The sequence below is a fragment of the Pterocles gutturalis genome, unplaced genomic scaffold (genome assembly GCF_000699245.1).
Source record: "Pterocles gutturalis isolate BGI_N339 unplaced genomic scaffold, ASM69924v1 scaffold6041, whole genome shotgun sequence".
NCBI lineage: Eukaryota > Metazoa > Chordata > Aves > Pterocliformes > Pteroclidae > Pterocles > Pterocles gutturalis.
In genome coordinates, this window is record NW_010102906.1 from 1 (window position 1) to 23,473 (window position 23,473).

At 39.6% G+C, this 23,473-nt stretch overlaps 1 protein-coding gene across 1 annotated transcript in view; it reads left to right on the top strand.

Moving 5' to 3' along the window:
- Positions 1-993: 993 nt before the first annotated feature.
- The window catches only part of LOC104471217 (DNA helicase INO80-like), a gene marked incomplete at its 5' end in the record, with an annotated part of 46,733 nt that continues 24,253 nt past the window's right edge, over positions 994-23,473 (top strand). Inside the window, 13 exon segments of the mRNA XM_010086475.1 lie at positions 994-1,089; positions 3,141-3,200; positions 3,819-3,961; positions 5,033-5,117; positions 5,610-5,727; positions 6,743-6,828; positions 7,811-7,978; positions 8,408-8,541; positions 9,348-9,415; positions 11,512-11,605; positions 12,718-12,858; positions 12,860-12,884; positions 18,243-18,383. Of these exon segments, the coding sequence (XP_010084777.1) occupies positions 994-1,089; positions 3,141-3,200; positions 3,819-3,961; positions 5,033-5,117; positions 5,610-5,727; positions 6,743-6,828; positions 7,811-7,978; positions 8,408-8,541; positions 9,348-9,415; positions 11,512-11,605; positions 12,718-12,858; positions 12,860-12,884; positions 18,243-18,383 (1,359 nt within the window).

Consider the following 23,473-nt stretch of genomic DNA (forward strand, 5'->3'; position numbering starts at 1 on the left):
TATAAATATATATATAAAAATAGCATTTTCATTTATTCACAGAGTAGTATCTTTTCACTTGCACTGAATGTGAAAGCCTGATGAAGGGACAAGTTGTACACTTCATGATTCACAGAGTTTAACAAATCGGAGAGACTTGTAGAAATGAAGCCCGAATTCTGACCTTCATGGCAATCAGTGTGGATTTCCATATTTCAGTGGAATTTTTTTTGCATAGTGATTCTTCTCTGCCAGGGCAGACAAAGAAGAAACAAAAAGCAACAGAAACTCACTTCTCCATGCAGAAATAGATATCTTTATTTATAAAAAAAAAGGTCTTGCCACTTGCCTTAAATAGGACATACCAACCAAGTGATACTGAGAGCAGTAGTGAGCAAATGACAATTATGTGCCTTTGTTTATGTTCCTTTTGATACCAGTTGACTGGCACTATCACCCAGTGGGATATACTGGGAGGGTGTGCAGAGCCGAAGGCTCTTGAGCCCATTTGTATGGACAGATAGGCTTGTCTCCCCGTTGCACTGACAACTTGAGATTTTTGGAAGCTTACATAAGGGCTTTCACTTTTTCTGGCTCTCCCTTATGCAGGCCAGCTCGTAGCCACCAATACAGTAATGGATCAACTTTGTTATTCACCAGAGGACGTGATAACGTGATGTGATGGAGCAAAGCTTTCCGATGCCACCTGAAGTTCTTTTCCTCCCCAAAATAACAGGGGCTGTTAGTAATGTGAAGGTGGCAACTTCTAGAAACCAAGGATATTGTTCTGGGAACAACTTTGCTGTTATGAATATGTCTTAGTTTAAAGTCAGATCTGCTCTGTTTCTGTATCACCTTGCTGTGCTGGGAGGAAGTTTTGCTGTGTTGCATGTAGTTTCCTCCCTTAGGTAGCCACTGACATTTAGTAGTTGTAAATCTGTATCAAACTGTCTCTGTATCCCTTCCCCTTAATTAACTTGTGGGTGTCTTTTATTTTTAATGTGTGTGTTTCAGAGAGAGAACATCTGGGGACCTTTTTTAATAATATCACCTGCCTCTACTCTTAACAACTGGCACCAGGAGTTTGCCAGATTTGTACCTAAATTTAAGGTAATAAGCATGTGCAAGAAAGTTCTTTCTGTTTTCTTGGAAGCAGACTGTTTTGTTCTCCCGAGTTCTTTGCCACATCTGGGTGCCTGATTACTTGGAATTTGAAACTCTGTAATGGGCCTGATTAGAAAAAAAATAAATGGGAGTTCTTCAGGTATATTGTGGATGTGAAAACATAGTAAGTTGGAAAACAAGGAACAATCAGTTACTGAAAAACAAGCTGCTTACCTGCTCCTCAGTGGAAGACATTGAAGTGTTGCAAAGGAAGGCTGGGAAAGAATGTGTACTGCTGAAATAGTGCTGAAATTTTAGACTTAAAGATAGACAAAAGTGTCAGAAGTTTGCAGTTAAATCTGCAAAGAAGAATATAGTTTAAATACATGAGCTGTTAACACAGTAACCTTTAATATGAAGACATCTTGATCATTTTTTTAAACATCTGGTGTTCTTTTTACAGAGAACAGTAAAAGACACCTAGTTGCAAGTAAGCACTATGGCAGTAACATCCAGGCTAATTATTTGAATGTCTTGGCTACTTAATAAGGTGGAGGAAAAGACTTGGAAGTATCACTATAAGTAATATTTGACTTAACTTTTATCAAGTAGCTTGCTCTGCAGATCCCTGATGAGACTGTATCTTGGTTATGGTGGTGTATAGTTTGAGGTATCTATTATGAAGAGTTGTGCTAGAACGAAGTTCAATACTGCGTGATTTGAGTGACTTGTATGTTGGGGTGAATTGGGATTACTGACAGTACAAAGAGACTAGAAGTGCTTAAGTTACTGAGGAGTTACTTAAAAAGACCCTAAAAATAATCCAGTTATGTATTTGCATAGTCCAGAATAATAGGGGCCCTGATTAAAAACCCTGAAGAAGAAAACAGAGCAGTTGGCCATTCTACCTTCTAACTTTCTCTCATTTCCTTTCATCTGTTCATTGTAGAGGATAGGCGAGCAGCTGTTTATACCTTCTCCTTCTTGTGAATGAAATACAGAAGACGTATCAAAAATACAGTCAGGATGCTTGTGAAAATATGACTTCCCCTTTTTTTACTTTAAAAAATCTGTTTCTGTCATTATACAGCTGTTGGGTTTATTGGATAATAAAGTTTAGCTTATCCATGGAACAGATGATGTTTAAAAAAGTTTTCTAAACTTATGATTGTCACGTTTACGACTTTGATCAATCTTTTTCAACCAGTTCTGTCCCTTCTAATCATACACAAGTGCTTCTAATCATACACAAGTGTGTAGTCAATTATGCTGGTAGTAAATCACAGTGAATTCATTTCTTCAGGTCTATGTCAGAATATGTAAAATAAAAGGTAAATAACTTTTTGATTAGTCTGGTTTTTCAATAGGATCCTTATTTAGAACAGTTGGAAGAGTATTCAACTAAAGGCACTTTGAAATTTGGAGCTTGTTGGTTGTAGTTCTTTCATCAGACAGAAGATGGCAGAACAATATTATCAACCAGTAACTCTGGTTTCAGTGAACTGCAAAGATCTGTTCTGAGTAATAGGAGCCATGACATTCTGAGCTATAAATGGATTAAAAGATTTCTCTGGCAGTAGTGCTTATTAAACATGTCCAGACCAGATGTTTTAATTTTATCTCAGTTTTCTGGGGACAGTTCTGAAATACGAAAACAATGGGATGACAGGGAATATTAAACCGGAGAACAAGCCCACTAGTCCTGTTGGCTTAAATGTAGTGGTTGAGGGCAGACCTCTGTTTCTGCCATAAGCAAAATCTAATTTTTAATTTTTAGAAAAACCTGATGAGAAGGTGTAACATGCTACTGGGCATTTTGAGATCTAGTCTTTGTGCTAGGCATAAGCTGCTTGATACCTTTGCCTGGAATGCTCTGTTTCTAAGTATTTTTAAGTGCTTTCCAGTTTTTTCTCTGTGTTAAGAAAGATAATTTCCCTTTTTGTTGTTTTGGAGAAAGAGGTCTGTCTTTCTCATTTTGTAGAATATATACTATAAAATTCTAGAGCAGGTATGTGTTTATTTGAAAATAATGTCTTTCTGCTTTTGTACTGTTCCAGGTGCTACCTTATTGGGGAAATCCCCATGACAGAAAGGTGATCAGGAAGTTCTGGAGTCAGGTAATACTGGCATGTCCGTGTGCTTTGACCATTTTTGATATTTTTACAGAATAAACCAGAAACTGCTGCTACACCCCACCAAGCTAAATGATGTATGGATACAGAATTCTGTTTCTTCATCCATGTGGTGGCATTTTCATTAAGATAATGAGACAGAAGACTTCTCTTGTGTTGGAGAGCAATGCAGTACAGGGCACTTCAGGGCAGTATGGAGTTCACTTGAAGAAACTAGAGCTCTGTAAATAAAGCAGGAAGTGTCTGTGTCAAGGATTATTTATTCTATTTGAGTAATCTAACTCAGGATGCCCAAGTTTAGCATCTCTGCAGGCCTGTCAGATTGTTCCTGATTTAACAACAGTATTTTGTAGGGTTCAATGCCTTGATCTTGTCTGGCACATTAAGAAGCATCTGAAGTTGTTCAGGGACTAATGGGCTGAAGCCCAGATCCACCAGTTGAATAATTATGCTGGAATGAATTTAAAAAGTCAGCTGGGGAAAAATGCAGTAATAATGAGAAAAGATTATGAAACAGAAGGCTGAAATTACAGTATACACAAGTGAACTCCTCACAGCATATTTATGTTATATGGACATTTGTTTCTTATTTTGTGGTTATAGAAGACACTGTATACTCAGGATGCGCCTTTCCATGTGGTGATTACCAGTTACCAGCTAGTAGTACAGGATGTGAAGTATTTCCAGCGAGTGAAGTGGCAATATATGGTGCTGGATGAAGCACAAGCACTCAAGAGCAGCTCCAGGTAATAAAATTTAACTGGAAATAAAATTGTCCCTCTGTATCAACATATTGAAGGAATATCAAGAAAACATCAAGATTACACAAATTGATAGAAGCTAAAATGGACACTCATAGGGCCCTTTAAGTGTCTAATTTAGTTAAGTATCTATAACTCTGCAACACTGGATTGATCCACTAGTTTCTTGCATTTAGATTTTCCTTCTCAAAATATGTAAAAAGTAATTGCGGAGCAGAAACTTGCATGGAGTACAGGACAGTTAAACAAAACAGTGAAATGCTGTTCACCTTCTTTCCTGACTGCGCACAGAATTCTGCCTAGTGAACAGTCTGTAGCCTTTAGTGTGTATGGCTCATATTGGCTCCATTAAATGCGTTATTTTGATTGCTTCAGTGGCACTTCCAGACAACAGTGAAGGTCAGGAGCCTGTGAATACTGTTGGCTGCAATAAAGCCCAAGCTTTGTCATAAGACTGTGCTAGAAAGTTTTCTGTTTGTTTTCAAGTGATGAATTTGTCCGTCTTTACTTCTGTAATTGCTTTCCCGTAGCCTTTGCCCAAGTTGCCACCATGCACAGTACCGTGAAGACTGCTTTAGATGCAGGCTCATTCTGACTGAAGTCTGTCTCTTTGGTGTTCTTCGGAAACTGCCCCTCGCCCCTCTAAGAGGATTGTGATATATAGCTCAGCCCTTATGCCACAGTGGCCCATACACTTAGTGTTGTGAAGTCTGAAAAATACGTGACATTCTGATTCATAATAATTGTTTCTTTTGGGAAGTTAATTATTCTGATGATGAGGTTTTATTAGTATCCAAGCCTTTGTATTAAAAATGAGTAAAAGGATACATAGGAAAATAAAATAAATTATGCATGTTTCTTTGTAATTTGTAAAAGGCTACTTCTTCCTGTAATTGTCCTTTGAAAGACTGCGGAGTAGCTGTGATGGTTTTACCCAGTGACCTCCAAAAGTCATTTGGGAAGGTCACTGGAAGCAGTTGGTCTTAAAATACCTTATGTTTCGTATCCTTCTACAAAAAACAGTTTTAATGATTTTTCTTAAATTTTATTCATCAGTGTTCGTTGGAAGATCCTACTGCAGTTCCAGTGTAGAAACAGATTGTTGTTGACTGGGACCCCAATCCAGAACACGATGGCTGAGGTATTTGGGAGCTCACAACAGTGGACTTTTCTTTATAACAGGAATATATATTAAATATTTATGAACAGCTGAGAAACTTCTATTTGTGTGGCTGTGGGATCATGCTTGTAGCAAACCACTGGCAAACAAATATGCAATGAGCTCTGGGAGGGCAAAATTTGGAAAGGTGCCACACATTCAAATAAAAATAAAACTGAAGATACCTGACAGTTAGTAATACCTAGATTACAGGATGAAATCTAATTCTTGTGGCTTTTCTTTCTGATGGCTGTGTTTCTCACTGCTTTCTAATGGTGTTCTGCTAAGTTGATATATCTGGTATTTGATTGCGGGGTGGGAAGATGATGCAGCTGGGTTTTTGTTTAATTTTGCCATGTCTTGTGATCTAGTAAAATGATATTGCTCATAAAGAGCTGCAAGGGCTTGGGATCCCCAATTACTTTGTCCACAGGAGGATGGCTTTTGCTGATCTGTTTTCTTCTGTCCTTTTAGCTGTGGGCCCTGCTGCATTTTATCATGCCAACACTGTTTGATTCCCATGAAGAGTTCAATGAGTGGTTTTCTAAGGACATAGAGAGCCATGCAGAGAACAAATCCGCCATTGATGAGAGTGAGTGCAGTGTGTACCTGCAGTAGTTTTTTATATTAAAAATCTATTGCCTTTTCCAGCTACTAGTGGATAAACTTTATCTCTCATTTTTTTGCATGAGAAATGTCATCTAAAGCAGAGGGTGACCAGTGGCACTGGAATGTTACGGATTGTTGTCCATAGTTTATGTCAAAGTTTATGTTTCTGACTGTAATGTAGCATGTGTAATGAATAGAAAAACATGTAGTAAAATGTTGATTTGCTACTTGTCTCCACTCCTCCTCTTTCCCAGATACAGGAGCACAAATATTTGAAGTATTTGTAAGCTTCTGCAGAGTACATCATCTTGGAGATCTCCTGAGTGTGTAACAAGCTCTAAGCATAAAAATTATGACACAAAGCACTAAACACCTTCTGAGCTCCAGAAGAAAAGCATAAAAATTCTTTAAAAAGAAAAAAGAAAATATTCACAGTAAATTTTAGAGGATAGTTATGTAGAAAAATCTAGCTAGGTAAAATAGCTGATTTGCACAGTTGGAACTTGTCACAAAAGAAAAGGCTTTAAGAGTTCTCAAATGCCCAGAACTTTGTTTTTACAGATTATTTAAAGACTGCAGTTGTCTGTCAATGCTGTATGCCCTGTTCCTGTGATGCTGTAATTTTGGGGGGCAAGACTTAAATCTGTAATGTGTAATGATCCCTTTTAATGAATTGGCAATGTCTCATCTGAAAATTCCTTCTTCAGTAATAGTGAGTGATAAATTTAAGGCCATATTGTTCAGCCCAGAGCAATACGCAACACATAAAATGCTTCAGAAGTTCTTTCTTTGAAGCAAATCTTTAGCTTCATAAGTTGAACAGTGTAGCTTGGCACTCATTTAGAAAAAGAAAACAGAGAAATGCCAACTCTGTGTTGTAAGAACTCTTATGGGGGGAAATGACTGAGCAGTAAGGGACTTAGTTTGTAGTAGAGCACCATATAGTTTTCTTCTTTGGTGAAGTAATTGTTCCTTCTTCCCCATTCCCTGTATTTCAGACCAGCTATCCCGCTTGCACATGATCCTGAAGCCTTTCATGTTGAGAAGAATCAAGAAGGATGTGGAAAATGAGCTGTCAGATAAGGTGAGAAAAAGTGTTTATCTGGAGTACTTCAACTTTATTGTCATAGCTCTGTTCTCTAATCTGTTTTTTTCGAACTCGTTTGTCAGTCTGCCTACAGGAAATTTGATTGTAGACCTTTCACGGACCTTCAGTTGTTGGCACTGCATCCCAGCAATCTCATAGATGTGAATCTAACTGAAGAAACCCTAATGAATAAACTTTTCTTCTAGGGAAAACATTTTGTTAAGTTACAAATAAAAAATATAAGTTGTCAGAAGTATCAGTAATTGAAGTGAAGGAGATTGATTCAGCAATGACTGGGTGATAAACATCTCCCGTTGCCTTTGTGAAGGATTTGGCATGGGTTTAGGATTCTTTTTGCTTGCTTGTACAGAGCAAGAAATGCATAGTGGCAACATCATACTCTTTTCTCTTGTTAGTCTCTTAATTTCATGTGGATGTTAGCAATACTGGATGATTTTGTGGTCAACGTGTCCCCAGGTTTTGGGACCACTGGCTAAGAGGCATCCACTTTGTTTTGATGTGCTTATTAATTTCTAAACTAGAACTTCCCACAGACACTGTTGTTATGTGATAAACTCGCCGTTATCATGGGCTCCTGACACCTGTTTAAGACAGCTCTAAGTCAGCAGCATTTTAACAGTAGGATAGTAAGAGTTAAGGTCAGATTTGAAGCTGATCAGCTGCAGATGTGATGTTTCTAGAGCTTCTTAAGAATCTATCTGTTTACTTAGTTGCGCTCACATACTTTTAAAAGTCCGTCTCCTACATCATTACCTGAGCCTTCCAAAACACACCTATCAGTTAAGTCTTTTCCAGGTTGGATCCTGAAATACAGATATGAATGCAACTGCCTATATATGTATTTTTTGAGAAAGTTATATTTCCCTTAAGATATGTTTCTCTCTGCTTTGTGCATACTGATGTGGTCATCCTCCGTTTCAGGGATAGAAAAGGCTGAATCTTCATTACTGTTTTGCAGATTGAAATTCTCATGTACTGCCAGCAGACAAGTCGACAGAAGCTGTTGTACCAAGCTCTGAAAAACAAAATCTCTATTGATGACCTCCTGCAGTCCTCGATGGGCACTACTCAGCAAGCACAGACCACCACTAGTAGTCTTATGAATCTAGTCATGCAGTTCAGGAAGGTAAGGCTATTTTAAATAATAATTTTTTAAAAGTATAGTAATTCATTAGCACAGAACTAAAATATGGCTTCTAGAAAACATCATATGAAGTTAATTTCTGGCATTTGCATGCAATTCAGTTGTGTTTCTGATGCAGTGTGGCATGATGTTGCGGTAGAAGAACTTTCGCCAAACGGTGCGTGCATCTGCTAACTGATTTGTTTCCAAATTGGTTGTTGAAGGAAATTGTTCACTTGGGAAGAAAAGGCAGTAGCTGTTAGGTGAATAGGGAAGCAGTATCAGATTTGAGTAGATACACTTAAAATAGCTGTGACATACTTATCACTATTCAAGTTCTGGTGATCAATAGTTATAGTTGATTTGGGATGTAAATGCTGCATCAGACTAAATTAATTCCTCCCAGTGTTTGACATGCTCTCTTTCTTATAGGTGTGCAATCACCCAGAGCTGTTTGAGCGACAAGAAACTTGGTCTCCATTTCACATCTCCCTAAAGCCATACCAGATTTCAAAGTTCATCTACCGTCATGGACAGATCAGGGTCTTTAACCACTCACGGGACAGGCAAGCCTACTCCACTTCCTCTCCAGCTTAGCATATTTAATATTATTACTTAGATTTATTTTAGCTTTGTAAGTGCTAATTAACTCCCTTGCCTGATGTGCTTAACTGACGTTGGCCAAGCGGCGCATTCCTTGTTCTCTTTCGTTCGTTCAGCTGTTAAGCATCTGATATCTTATGCTGTTTCTTGGTGGAATCCTGATCATCAAATATCCCTTTGATGGAATAAGTCAGGAGAAGGAATTTAGAGTTGTTGCTGATGATATGTAATAGAATTAAGCTTTAAAAGACTTCTTAAAAAAAACCCCAAAACCACTGGTTTCCCTTCAGTGGGTTTTTGTGTTTCAGGAAGATATCAGTATCTGTCTGTTGAGACATGATATACTGTGAGCGTCTACTAGTGCCTTGATAGCTTTTAATGCTTACCTTGGATGAACAGAAGCTGCCTGAGTGCAGTTTGCTGTTTTCTGATGGTGACAATTCTTGATTAATTTTCTTTGCATTCAGTTATGAGAAATGCTCAGGGTAGAGATGAGAAAACCATGTTTGAAGATGAGGCTAACTGTTCTACAATGTAAAATGCAATTCCAGAACAATGGTGTGCCTCAGTGTCAAATTAACAGCAGTGCATGTGGACTGGTGATGCTTTTATTTTCCTGCCATGCGGTTCCAGATATGCAGAGTGCTGAAATACTTAGAATAAAGAACTGAATGGTTACTCTGCATTTTCTGCTGATTGTGTGATTGAACATTGTATGTGTTAACATCTTCTTAGTGATTTTGTTTGGGTTTGTTGCTTTCATTTTCAGGTGGTTACGGGTTTTACTTTCACCGTTTGCACCAGACCACATCCAGCAGTCTCTCTTCCATAGGAAGGGTAGGTTTATGGACCTGGGAAGCAAGTTGGGTTGCACACTTGCGTGTGGTGTTGTAATATGGCTTATTCAGAGACAAGGACTGAGAGGCCAGATCAATTAGTCTTCTGAGATAATCTGATTAGAACTTGTTAGAATTTTGTTAGAGTTTGTGCTTATACATGTATTTCATTTGCTCAATGAGGAAAGGATGGAAGCAGCTGGAATAATCGATGGACAACTTGTTATTCAGTTAGTGCTTAATCCTACTGCGTCCTCTGGTTCCGTTTCTCCTGTAGCATTTTAACTTGCTTCAAGGGGTTAATGCTGCCTTTTTAGTCTAATATGAATTTTTCATAGATTCAATTCGGAGAAATCTTGTATTCATTTCAGTACATTCTGTATTGTATGTTAAACTGCCAACTTCTCCCTCAAGTAAAAAGTAGATGGGATACACGTAACCCAAGATCATCTAATCAATCAGCAAAAAACCCACATGAGCTGTTTATATTGACAAATACGAGTTATTATTATAGATTATTTTTTTTTCCACTAAAAAGAGCTAACTAGATTGCTCAGCTGCTGGGGTGGGAAAAACTTTGGGAGGAAAAAACCCAAGAGAGCTACCGGCTGTATTACAGTGCTGAAATCTGTTAGCACGGACCTGTTCAGCTATGCAAAACACTTTACAAGTAAGAAGAACCAGATGCTGCTACAGAAGTCTGCACTTGGTTGTAACTCTCTAACTTCTGTATTTGTATTCTGTCTGGTTTGCTGATTCATAGAATCACAGAATAGCTTGGGTTGGAAGAGAACTTTAAAGGTGATCTAGTCCAAGCCACCTGCAATGAGCAGGGACATCTTCAGCTAGATCAGGTTGCTCAGAATTCCCCTCAACCCGACCTTGAATGTTTCCAGGGATGGGGCATCTACCACCTCTCTGGGCAACCTGTTCCAGTGTTTCACCACCCTCGTAAAAAATTTCTTCCTTATCTCTAGTCTAAATCTACCCTCTTTTAGTTTAAAGCCATTACCCCTTGTCCTATCACAACAGGCCCTGCTAAAAAAGTTTGTCCCCATCTTTCTTACAGGCCCCCTTTCAGCACTGGAAGGCTGCTATAAGGTCTTCCTGGAGCCTTCTCTTCTCCAGGCTGAACAACCCCAAGTCTCTCAGCCTGTCCTCGTAGGAGAGGTGTTCCATCCCTCTGATCAATTTTGCGACCCAACATGTTGTAGCCGTCGATAGCCGCGCTCCAGTCCATCCCACCAAGTTTCAGTAATGGCAACTAGGTTGCAGCTTTCTAGCAGCATGGTGGCTTCCAGCTCCTACTGTTTGTTGGCCATGCTGCGTGCATTGGTGGAGAGAATTAGAACCAGATTATTCTGGTCTCTCTTTGTTTTGGTATTCATTATAGGCTTTTTCTTGGGGACCTGGTCTGGCGTACTGTAAAAGGAAAATAATTTTGGAAATATAATTTTTGTGTAGAAGTTAAAAAATAAAAAGATGTAAATGGTAGTGGCATATGCAGTGCACATGGGTGGGCCTGAAAGGCTTTCTTCATTAACAGTGGAGCATATCTCTCTGTTCCCCACCCTTCACTGCCGTGTATCCATCATCCTCACCATGTCTGTTGCATCCTTATCCCCATACTGGCATTCCCCAACCAATTCCTACATCTCCTTCCAACCTGTTTGGCTGGCTGGGTGGCAGGGGGCATGTTTGGCAGGTGTCCTGAGGTACGCGTGTTCTGGTCAGCTGTCTGGCAGATACATGTTTGGATTCACGGATGTGCACACTGCCTATTGATTCTTAGTAAGTGAAATCAGTGTCCTTCCTGGCTGCATGGTTTTCTGGCCTAGAACATATTTGTCTGTCTTGGTAAATGCCCTTCTCTTGCCCAGACTGGAAAATGAACTGAAACTTTGAGTTAGGCAACAGCGATTAAAATGAAATTTTTAATATTTCTAAAACATCTAGGTTAAATTAGGATCTCCTGTTTATTCACCTAGATTTGTCATATGCTAGAGAATGCATATTTTGAATTGATGAAGTAAGTTTACTGTTTTCAGCTGTGTCTGTGAAACGTGTTGGCCTAAATTCAGTATTTCTATGACACAGGCATCAGTGAAGAAAGCTGTTTCTCTTTCCTCCGGTTTATTGATGTCTCTCCAGCGGAAATGGCAAACCTCATGAATCAGGGACATTTAGCCAGGTGAGGACAATTTTTTTTTCTTTTAGTAATTATAGGAAAAGTACAGGTGATGTTAGAGGCATCTCTCTGTAAACCTGCATTTTTTTATGCCTCCTAATATTATCATTTGTCAGTTGTTATCTGTTAGATCAACTTTTAGAGTGTTCCTCCAGGTGCAGGGCACCATTATGCCTTTGTCAAAAGAAAACCTCTGTTACAAAGATTTGACATTGTAAATACACAAGACCATCAAAGGGCAACAGAAGAGTTTGCTTATGATCACACTGTACGTTGCTGTTGTATCAAGCGCAAAATCCAGACTTCGGAAGGCCGTTTTATTGCAATGCTTGCCAATTGCACTTGAGCGTATGCTTTAACACACATGGAATAAGCTTGTGCTGTGATACTTGTTCTTCAGCTCTGAGCCATATTGTCTGCTTTCCATATGTCCTTTTTTTAATACAGAATGGAATTCCAAGGGATAGGCTTAGGGTAATGGATTATTAACGCCGCGAACTGTATTTTCTTGGAAAGGGAGGTGATCTGTTTAAGTTATAGTGTACTCTGCAACAGACAATACTTTGACTGAAGTTAGATAGTGACTGTAAGAGATTTGAGATGAAAAGCAAGTCTTAATAAAGGTGTTTTGCTTAGGGCTTTGTATGAGTACTATTCTTTTATTGTTGTGGTTCTTTTGGACTACTGTTCCTTGTCTGTGTTTCAATAACATAATACAAATTTCTCTTGATCTGCCAAAATGATCTTTATGATAAATTCTGCAGTCATTATGCAGGTTGTTATGAATAATTTATATATGGAGCAATTTACAGAGAAGTTGGGAGTGTGATTTGAGGTAGTAGTAATGGCTAACTTGAGATTGACCCTTTTAAACAGAATGCTTCAAAGTGATTTCTGATTTAATCACTTAGATTCAGTTAAGCCACCTTAGAAAAAATTAAAATAAGATTAATATAAGTGGAAGATGTCTAGCAAAAATTATTTCTTTTAAGTCAGGACAAAGTAAACCTGAAATTTTGAAAAGGCATTTGTATCAAATAGGGTTACATTGTAAATATCCTCAAGCCTTTCTTTCACAAAGCAGTGAATAATGTATCTATTGTGTTTTGTTTCAGATGGTTAGCTCTTTTCCTGTCTCTGAAAGCATCCTACAGGCTCCATCACATGCGCTCCTGGATGGAGAGCGAAGGGGAGAAACAGCAGGGGTCACGTTTTCTGAGGAACAGGGATTTCTTGCTTGATGTAAATTTCCCGCTGTCTTTACAGCTGCACTTTGCTGCAGGTAAGCAAAATTTGTGATGTGGAGACTGCTGTAAATCCTCATAAGTGAGAAATGATCAAAATCTTTCTATACTTATAAAACAGAGGAAAACAAACTTGGAAGCAGGTTGACTTCATTATCTGCTTTATTAGATATAATTAATAAAGTTCAGACTGCTAGACAGAAAAATAATTTAACTGCTGTCTTCCTCCCATGTGGTGATACATTTCAAAACTTGCTATAAAAAAGAAAACAGTTGAATTAGAAGTCTTAAAAGTATTACTGGAGCAACAGAAATAGACTCATGATTTGTCAGGGGTGGATTCTACAGGCAAGCTTAAGAGTTTTGTAATGTTTTTACATGTAAGATGCTTGTTTTCTGACTGAAATTAACTCCTGTCTTCTCAAATTCTACACATTGGTACATCAACTGAGGAAGGCAGAGGCTTCAGACTAGCAGTGTTTCAGAGCTGGTGGATAAGCATTGTCAGTGCTCTGAAATTTGCTTCTGCTGCTGTGTGGTAGACTCCAAATGTGTTCGTCTTACTGTGTAATGCAAGGTCATTTTCTCTAAAATTTGCCTGGGATGCGTGTGAAGGTTTTGTCTTTTTTGACTAAATTGCTGTTGATTTCCTGAGTTAGGTTGTAGCTCCATTGATTCGTTTCACTGGGAAATAAGTTCACAAAAGTGCTTGAGTCAGGAAAGCATCTAGGGCAGTTAGTAGATACACAGTAAAAAAAAATCTTTTCTGAAAGATCATGCCAAATTTCTCTAGGGAATATTGCTTCTGTTCATGAGTCTGGAAGGGAAAGGAGATAGCCAGAATTCAATTGAATAGCGTGTAGAGGAAGTTGAAATTGAAGACGCATAAGCAGTAGGAAACCAACCTTGGACTTGGTGTCATGTTTTGCAGTGTTAACAGCAAAGCCAACAAAATGAGTTGTCCTAGTTATCAAACAAAGAGCAAGCCAACTGAGTGTGTATGCCAATTAACTCTGGCTGTGCCGGTGTTTAAATATTCTGTGTTTCCATGTCTGGCTTGATGAAATGTCTATGCTGTATGGATTTGCTTTCGGTTAGGTTTTTTGGAGATTCCATTCAGATGTATGCTGACTGCCTAATGCTTATCTCTGAAAATATACTGTAGCTCTGTCCTCTCACTGGTATGGGTGAGGAAAACGTGTGTGGTGTCATAAATGTTGCCTAACAGTAAAGGAGCAGAAGATGGTATCACAAGTTGAAGGCACTCACAGAAGGTAGCATTCATTTTTACATATGTAGAAAGACAGTCGAGATCTTTACACAGCCTTTGGGTTAGTGTGCGTAAGTATTACAATGAAAGTCATTATATTTACTTAAGGGACAAGATGTGAGTTAAAATTGTAGATATTAAATATGAGATGTGGAATGTGCCCATGTAGGTTTTAATATTAGCAATGAAATGTAAAGGATTTGGATAGGCTACAGACCCACCTGTACCACAGCCTGGCAAGACTTAAACATATAATTTGTGTTCTCCAAGTAATTTCTGTTCTTTGAGGAAGTCATTACTTGTGTCTCAGGGGGTCCCAGTGCTGTGGTTGTGTGTAACTAGTGACTGGTGTAACTAGTACCTTTTACATAGAAAACAGCCGGCTGAGGAGCAAAGTTCATCAGTGTGTGCAGTACAGCGCGTTTGTGATAACCCCAGTAGATCTAAAGGAAGTTTAGCCCTACAGTTTAGCCCGACAGATTCTTTAGAACTCTAACTTGCATGTTAGACAAATTACCACCTGAAGTCGCTTTAAAATCAGATACGTTTGCAGAATTTTGTTTGCACAGCTTACATATAGGACATCTTTTTAAAAAAAAAAAGGAAAAAAAGTGCAAAACCAAAGGGAGAGTTGAAAAACAAACTACCCTTTACATGCCTGTCTTTTAGCAGCATGCATCATGATGGGCGAAACTGAGCTTACTTTTTTTTATCTTAGCCCTAATTTGAGAAACTTTCAATGTAAAATTCCTCAAGGCTTCCTCTAGGGCTTCATAAGATAGTAAGGGAGAGAAGCAGAGGAAAAAGGAAATGGTGTAAATCTGGAAAGGCTTTTCTTAACTGCTCAGATCAGCATTTCCGATGTAAGAGACAAATATGAAAATAAGTCAGTGGACAAAAAAGCATTTATTTTTAATAGATCTTTCTGAAATTGAGGTAACATCTGTCTAAAGATAGCGTGAGTTTCTTCATGTGAACACAGAAATCCCTTGCAGTGTGAGATCTCTTCATTCCCCTTACTCAGAACCTCCACAATGTGTATTAATTTGTACGCATTGTTTAAAATTAATGTTGAGGTGAACCTTCTCTTCTTTGCTTTCCTAACTTTCTTTTCATTTGTTAATGAGCTTGAGATGCTGGCAGCAATCACCCGTGTTTATGTGCAGCTCTGTTTGCAACACTGACTTTGGGTTGCATGGTTGCAGTACATGTGTGCATTCTGATTTTTTAAGGGATCATCTTCTTTGGTTCTTGGCTTTGTTGTACTAAGGTGATCCATTTCAGAGCTGCAGCTGTGTCCAGTTCTGTAACCTTACCCATCTTTTCCATGTATGTGACTGGTGGGAAGCTGGTTTCCGCTGTCCCTGTTATATCTGGTGTCTGCCCTGTTCATCAATACTTGATGGCTGCATGTGTCAGGGAATTCAGAGAGGGGTGTTTCTTATGTGACCTGCTCATAATTTGTATACAGGAAGCACGGAAAATCAGATTAATGCCTGTGTACAAGACCTACTTGTAACTGTTTGTATACAAAAATAACATTTTTCTCTTATTTTGGATACCTTCTTGGAAGTTTTCTTTTATGTTTCTTCCTGGGTACTTCTAATTGAGCTAAAGTAATCTTTGATGGCTCTTTGATATTGTCTTCCAAAAGAGAATCAAATAACAAACTTGCATAGGTTTGGAATTACAGTTTGTTACCTTCCTCTCTATGCATTTCTTGTATTCTGACTTTCCAGGAAATAAAGTTACCAAACCCCTCTAATGACCAGGGCCACAGTCAGTATGCCAGTGCTTGGTGTCCTCAGACTTACTGAAAAACTGCTGTGACTGTGTGCAACGCTGATCCCTCTTTGTAAAATCAGTCATACCCCCAGTGTGCAGGCCAGGGGTGGGGAAGAGAGGGGCTTTGAGCTAAAGCAGTTGTTCCAAGTCTGTCTAGTAGCTGCTGTTTCTAGGAGGGAAGTCACCCTTCCTCGTGACTCTTCCTGTCCTTTTGTTACTCCCAGCTGCTGCACCCTGCCTCCACTGATGCGCGCTCATGCTGTCACATCCCTGTTTAAGCCAATTGCAGAAAACATTCTGTTTTCATGGCTGTTGAATTTGTTCTTTGAGTAGATGTGTAGCTAAATAGTCTTCTGGAGGGGTGTGACAGGATAAAACCAGCACAAGAATTGGCACAAATATGTCACGGGAAGGGGCTCCCCCTTTGCAGCAGCAGCGCGTTTCTGGTCCTCAGATGAGTAAGGCAGCGTTCACATCTGCTGTGCACAGCCGTGTACTCCCAGCCTTGCATTTCCCACTCTGCTGTCTCAGCACACAGCCTGTTTTACCAGATGCTGAAACAGATCACAAAACTAACTTGGAGTGGAGGGGCCAGGGTTTGTTTTCATCTTGATCAGAATCTTAAACAGTACAGACAACTGGGCCAGCAACAAGGGGCTCTGCAGGGACAGGAGTGAACGTGTGAAGCGGTTGTTGCCTAAGCCAGCATTACGGGTAAAAAATTGCCAGCTGAGTAGGAGCCCAGTTTTGGGATCACTTCACATTATGCAGTGTGGCCCAAGCTTTGACCTGTGCTTTCTAGCCCTGCTAAGTGTCAGTGAAAAGCTGTTGTCAGCTCTTTCTGCTCTCATCTTTCATACAGAGGAGCAGATGTTCGGTCAGAGTTTGAACTTTATTTTTGCTAGCTCCAGACCACGAATCACGCTGGTAGCAGCTGCAAGACCCACTTACTACATGCTAGGATTTACTGATTGTATTTCTTAGGTGGTGCTAGCACAAATGTATAGTAAGACTATTTTTCTCCCTTGTTATCGGGTTCCAAATTATGTGGGCTAGTCATCTGCATCTTGCACAGTGCATCTACATTTGGAAATGGAAAGGACCCACAATGCATGATCCATAATAGACTACTGCTGTTGATGTTTTCTCGCATTTTTTGACATATGTAGGAATGCATATATCCAGTGTATGACCTGATATACAAGGAGCCTGCTTCTGTCATGTACCGTGACATTTAGAACTTCAGACACAGGGATTTTAGAAAATTCGGAGGCTCTGTAAAGTAAAACTAGCATGCAGTTAATTTTGGTGCATTAGGAACTGGGGCAGAACAATACCAAAGCTTTAGATACTGTATTTACATTTTACTTAAATGAACTGCTGGAATTGTCAGGAGGGTACATCCTGTGATCCTATGGCAGTTGAGAGGTATACCTCTTCATGTTTCTAAAATTGTTGCTTGTTTCCTATAGTATGCAGAATAACACTCTGCATACTGTAGGAAACAATTATACATAGCAATACATAACAATTGGTCTCTATGAATATAGAAGAATCAGATTAAAACTAAGTAGCAAAAATGGCTTGGTCTATAAGTAGTTTATTTCATTGTTTGATGCAGATATTTACAATAAAGAAGGAAATATAACTGATGCAAGTGAAGAAAATTTACTTTTTTGTTATTTTTCTGTGTAGAGTTAAGCATCTTCAAAGAGCTCTCCTTTCTTTAAGCTGCAGTGTCATCTCAGTGCTCCCTCTTTTGAGTCAATATATTTTTCTGTATGGAAAGGGCATTGATACACTTGTGGCATATTTCAGGTTTTACACATGAGTGTGTTCGTTTATATGAGTAACCATGCTAGCACCTTTAAATTCTTCGGGATAAAATTCAGAGCCATTTTGCATAGGAAAGGAAGAAAAGATGTCAGCCCAGTGTCACTTAGTCTTAATTTTTTTCTTTAACAAATTTCACTTTACCCATGCTTCAGAATAGACAGAGAAGTATCTAGAAAACAGCTTGAAGGCCAGAACTGCTAGGATATTCCTGTACTTCCTTCATTATAAAAGCTAAGGTCAAAAGGTTGAAAGAAGAAAAAACTTATTTTTGGTTCTAACTGAGAGTAAAGGCAAGTATTGATAAGAGGTATTTCAGTTTCAACCGTTTCAGGATTTGAGTGTTCTGATAATTACACAAAGACCCTATACATTGTCACTGCAGAAGATGTATAGCATTTCCTTTTTCAAAGAGAAATGTTTGGTGAATATCTTTTGTCTGTCTTTCTCATGGGTAGTTACAAGATTTATAGACTAAGTAACTTCTTAATTTTAATTTTATTTGCAGAACCTTGTGTTCAGTAGCCACTGTAAAGCAGTTACTGGCTATTCAGATCATGTCATACATCGAAGGAGATCAGCTACCTCATGTGTCCGGTGCTGCCAGGTGACTGAGCTGCCATCCTTCCTGTGCATAGCCAGTCCACGGGTAAGTCCAAGTGAAGTTGTAAATTATGTATTTTCTATTGTGTTTTAAATCTTTTTAGAATTGTGTCATAGGAACAGGATGATCTATTACTTTCTTTTGATTGGGTAAAACTCTTGCAAGGATATCCTTTTGCTACTATATTCAATAGTGGTTTTTTTCATAGGGGAAGTGAAGGGAAAAGGAAAGTTGTAAGATGCACCCTACAGGAGTTATTCTGAGATATGTAGCTTTCACTTTCTCTCCTAATGACAAAAGCAGTAAAATTATAGAAGAGATTGTTAAGTAGATTATTCCCCAGTAATCTAATGGAAAGATGCTTGCGTGATAGGAACAGAATGAGGTGATTGTTTGGTCAACTCTGATGACAAAAAGGGGCTGAGGAGCAATGCTTTTTTGAAAAGGATATTCATTTTCTCTCATTGTGTCAGCTTATGCTCCAAAAAGGAAATGCCAAATGACCATATATAAAGATTACTGAAGTTGGCATTTTCTAAATCTTTTGGATGTTAAGTGGTACTGCTTGGGATTGTCCATTTTTAAATTACTTTAGCTGAAATTTCCTGGGCTGACAGAAGAGACCTCCATAGGTCTATGGATATTGTATTCCATGTTGTTGGATCTTGACAAATCATAGAATCATAGAATGGTTTGCGTTGGAAAGGACCTTAAAGATCGTTGAGTTCCAACTCCCCTGCCACGGGCAGGGACACCTCCCACTAGCCCAGGTTGCTCAAAGCCTCATCCAGCCTGGCCTTGAACACCTCCAGGGATGGGGCATCCACAGCTTCTCAGGGCAACCTTGGCCAGTGCTTCACTGCCAATTTCTTCCTAATATCTAATCTAAGTCTGCCCTCTTCCAGTTTAAATCCATTAACCCTTGTCCTGTTGCTGCATGCCCTTGTAAAAGCTCCTCCCCTCTCTCTTGTAGCCCCCTTTCAGCACTGGAAGGCCACTATAAGGTCCCCGCTGGAGCCTTCTCCAGGCTGAACAACCCCAACTCTCTCAGCTTGTTCTCATGTGGGAGGTGCTCCAGCCCTCTGGCCATCTTCATGTCTCTCCTCTGGACCCACTCCAACAGCTCAATGTCCTTCTTGCACTGGGGGGCCCAGACCTGGATGCAGTGCTCCAGTGGGGTCTCAGGAGAGCAGAGTAGAGGGGCAGAATCCCCTCCCTTGACCTGCTGGCCACGCTTCTCTTGATGCAGCCCAGGCTGCGGTTGGCCTTCTGGGCCTCCAGAAAAAAAGAACGTCCACAGAGGCAGGGCAAGTAAGCATGCTAGAAACTTGGGAGAGTGGCAGTTTATGGGATGATCCTACAGGCCTTCAACTCAAAAGAGTCACAAAGAAGAAAAGAAGCATGCGAGGCAAAGAAATAAAATAAGAAATGAAAAACCCCAGTGAGACTGCTCTCATCATCAGCAAGTATTCCAAATCCTTGTGAGAAGCCAAAACAGCTGCCTGAACTAGGTCCTCCCCCCTCAGAACCCAGTGGAGCCCTAAGCCAGCCTAGAAACTGATGTAGAACCCCTAAGTGATCTAGAAACAGCTCTAGAATGCTATCTAGATCCACAAAGTGCTCTAGAAATTTGTCTGGAATCTGCTCTAGAACATGGTCGAGAAGCCTAAATCTGCCTAGAAACATCTCTGGAATCAGCTCTAGAATGAGATCTAGAACCGTGGTGTTCTCTAGGAAATGGCTCTAGAGTGCGACCTGGAACAATGACGTGGTCTGGAATCGGCTCTAGCATTAAATCTAGAACGACATGGTGATCTAGAATCTATTCAAGAATCAGCTCCAGGAGGCAACCTAGAACCACGAGGTGATCTGGAATTGTCTCTGGAACCTGTTCTAGATCCCTAAAGCCATTTAAATCCTTATCTAGAATCATAAAGCGAGCTAGAACCCAATGTAGAACCCTCTTCTAACACCCTCTCACTGTAATACTTGAGCAGAGCTAAAGCAATGATATATTTAATTCTACAGTGCTTCTAGGGAAGAGTGGTAGAGGTAGTAAAGCCTTTCTTGTGAATCAAGTGATTTTGAACACCCAAGATGAGATACCTACAACTTCAGTATTTCCATATTGTGTCCAAATTGTAGTTCTCCTCTTAGAAATGCAGCCCTGGATGGCACCTCCCAGACCATGCAATCCAGGGTCCTGTACTTGCAGGCAATGCCTTTGTAGGCTCCCTTTCTTCAATTGCTCATCCTTCACCTTAAAGCTAATTGAGTTATTTTGGCTTCATGGCATCACATGGAAGCCTGTGTGAGGACCTCATCGCTTTGATAGTAGAAAGAGCTTCTCATTTTCAGTCTAGATTGACTCCCAGACATTTAAAAATTATTTACTATTGTGCTAAACCGACTTTTGAAATAAACTCTTTTCCTTCTGTGAGGTATTTACAGATAGCAATTCTAGCTTTTGTCAGCTTTTTCATTGCTAGGCTAAACAAGACAAATTCAGTCTTCTCTCAGAAGACACACAGTCTGCTCCCTCTGTTTCCAGTGGTGTCCCTGCCCGGCTCCTCTTCCATTTGAAACACATTGCTCCTAAAATGGGGAAACTGGGTCTGGACCTGTAAGCCCAAAGCTCCCACACAAAGCTGGACAAAATATACTCTTATTACCAGGCCATCCAGATGTTATATTCTGTAGTCAGTGTTGGTGTTATGCTGTAGGCTTGATCAAATGGGGCCTTGTGCAGTTAGGCATTCACACCTGGAGAATGGTGGATGGCGAGTAGGGCTCTGTGTTTCTGCTGCTGCTCAAGCTGAATTAATCTGTGTCCATAGCTCTAGGGGTCAGGAATCCAGCAGAACTTCTCCAAGTCAGCTATCACCTCCCAGTCACAACATATTACCTGCTTCAAGAGCAAGCAGTTATTCTGAGAGTAAATTGAGGCACACTTCTCTTCAGAATCCTTTGATTTGTAACTCTTTGTACCTACATTTGCATTATGGATTAAGAATATGTTGAACACTTCCCCTACATCAGGAAGGGAAGAGAGGGGCTTGAAGGCTACGTATGAAAGCGAAGGGAAAGGCGAGGAGAGATCATATCTGACATTTATCCTAGTGAATGAAAGTTACTTGTTTTGGCTTGGCTGGTGTATAAAAATGATCAAGTGAAGGCATGGCTTTTTGTTTCTTGGAATACAAAGACTTAATTTTACGCTTGCTAGAAACTTTTGGCAGGAGCCTAGAAGACCTGAAACAGCAGAAAGAGCACATATGTTCTCAGAAACTATAGCCGCCTGTTGTTGTTTGACCTGTGATGAATTTTGGGAAGTTAATGGAGCGAATGATAGAAATAGGAGCATATGTTTACGTAGCAGCTATGAGGTGTTGAGGGGTCATCAGTGTTGTAGTTTTCTTTCTGTGCAGGCAATTTTCCTGAGCACAGATAGGTCTCAGTAACAAAAAAGTGTATTGGAGGATAGATCTTGTATTCTCATTAATAAGCCGATTAATTCAGTTTCGAGTAATATTGTTTGGTTTAGTTTCAATAGATCCCACTGCCTCAGAGGTATTATGGTAAGAAGTGGGTTTGGGCATCTCACAGCATCTGAAAGGTTAACTTTGCACAGAGATAAATACAGGAAGAAATTTAACAGTTACCCTAACTAAACTGCGTTACTGAATGCAAGGTGGCAATGTATTCATATATCCCTGTCACTGTATGTTTGATGTATTTCTGAACCATGACTGTTACATTCAATCAGTTTGACAGTAAGGTGTTCACATAGGAGGGTTTAGTACTAAGGAATACCCTACCTTATGAGTGAAACCACAAAAACAAACCTGGGGAAAAAAAAAGTAAAAAACTGCACCATGACAAATAGGAGAGAGGAGGAGCACAAAGAAGCTTGAGTGGAAGTTTTTATCTGTTTCAGAAATATGTTGGTTTTTCTTGTAAGGCCATTTAAAAGATGCAGAGCTCTCCCCTAGAAGTGTGTGCCTGCATTTTAAAAAGTGTGGAGCTGACAGTCAGGATAGGCTTATGTCCTCGGATGTCAGTCAGTGCTACACAGGCTACATGGAAGACTAGTTCTTGTTAATGTAGAAATTGCACCGAGGCACACAGAGTTCGTTTTACAGTTGTCTCTACCTGGCTCTTCCTTTAGGTGAGGCATTACTGAAATGTGGCTTGTGGAATTTTATGATGTAACTTTGTTTTTCTTTTAAAAATCCTAGTATATGAATCTCCATGTTGATTTCAGTAGATAAGCCATGTTTCTGTCTCAGAAATTAGTCTGCTCTGTTTTGTGTGTAGTGGCTGTCCTGGAGGTGTCCTGGGAATATGACAAGTTGTCTGTTCTTGAAAGAATATTCATTCCAGTCTGTCCAGTGTAGAAATATGAACTGAAATGTGATGGTTAATAGTGTCCCTTAAGCAAGTTAAGTCTGTACCATCGTTTGCAGTGTACATCAGTTTTCAGGCGACAAGACTTGCTTGCATTTTGAATTGCGAGGTTTTGCCCTATCCCACAAAAGTCAGTCCTGTGCTTTGGCTGCAGGTGGCAGTACAGGACAGCATCAACTCTTAACAGTATCTTTAGTGGAAATGTGTACGAAGTCTTAACACAGTCCCTTTCACTTGGCAATGTTTCATATGGCTGTGTGTATAGACCCATAAGCCAGTCTGGTTAAAAAATAGCTCTTGGCATATTGCAAAACAACGGCTTTACCGTTACTGCTAAGATTTTGGATGCTTTTTTGGATTTATTTCGATATGTACTATAATTGTGATCATCAATCTGTTTAAACAATTGTTTGGCCCTTGCAAAGAGAAGTGTCTGTTTGCGAGATGCGTTTATTCCTATGAGAAGAGCTCTGTAAAACAGGAGTGGACCACAGGCTTCCACCTGGAAGATCTTGCTTAATGCCTTTCACTTTGAGTTAGCTGGTAAGTGTTCAGAGAGGAGCAGCCAGCATCTAAGATATCAGGCAGTCTGGCCTGAGGTATGGGTTGCTCCCTTCACCTTACAATTCTAAAGTACAATATTTTAAACTGGTTAAATTATTCTGTTGCTTATCATTTAGTTAAGCCATTATTTATTATTTTTGGTATCTAGCAGTTCATTTTGGCAT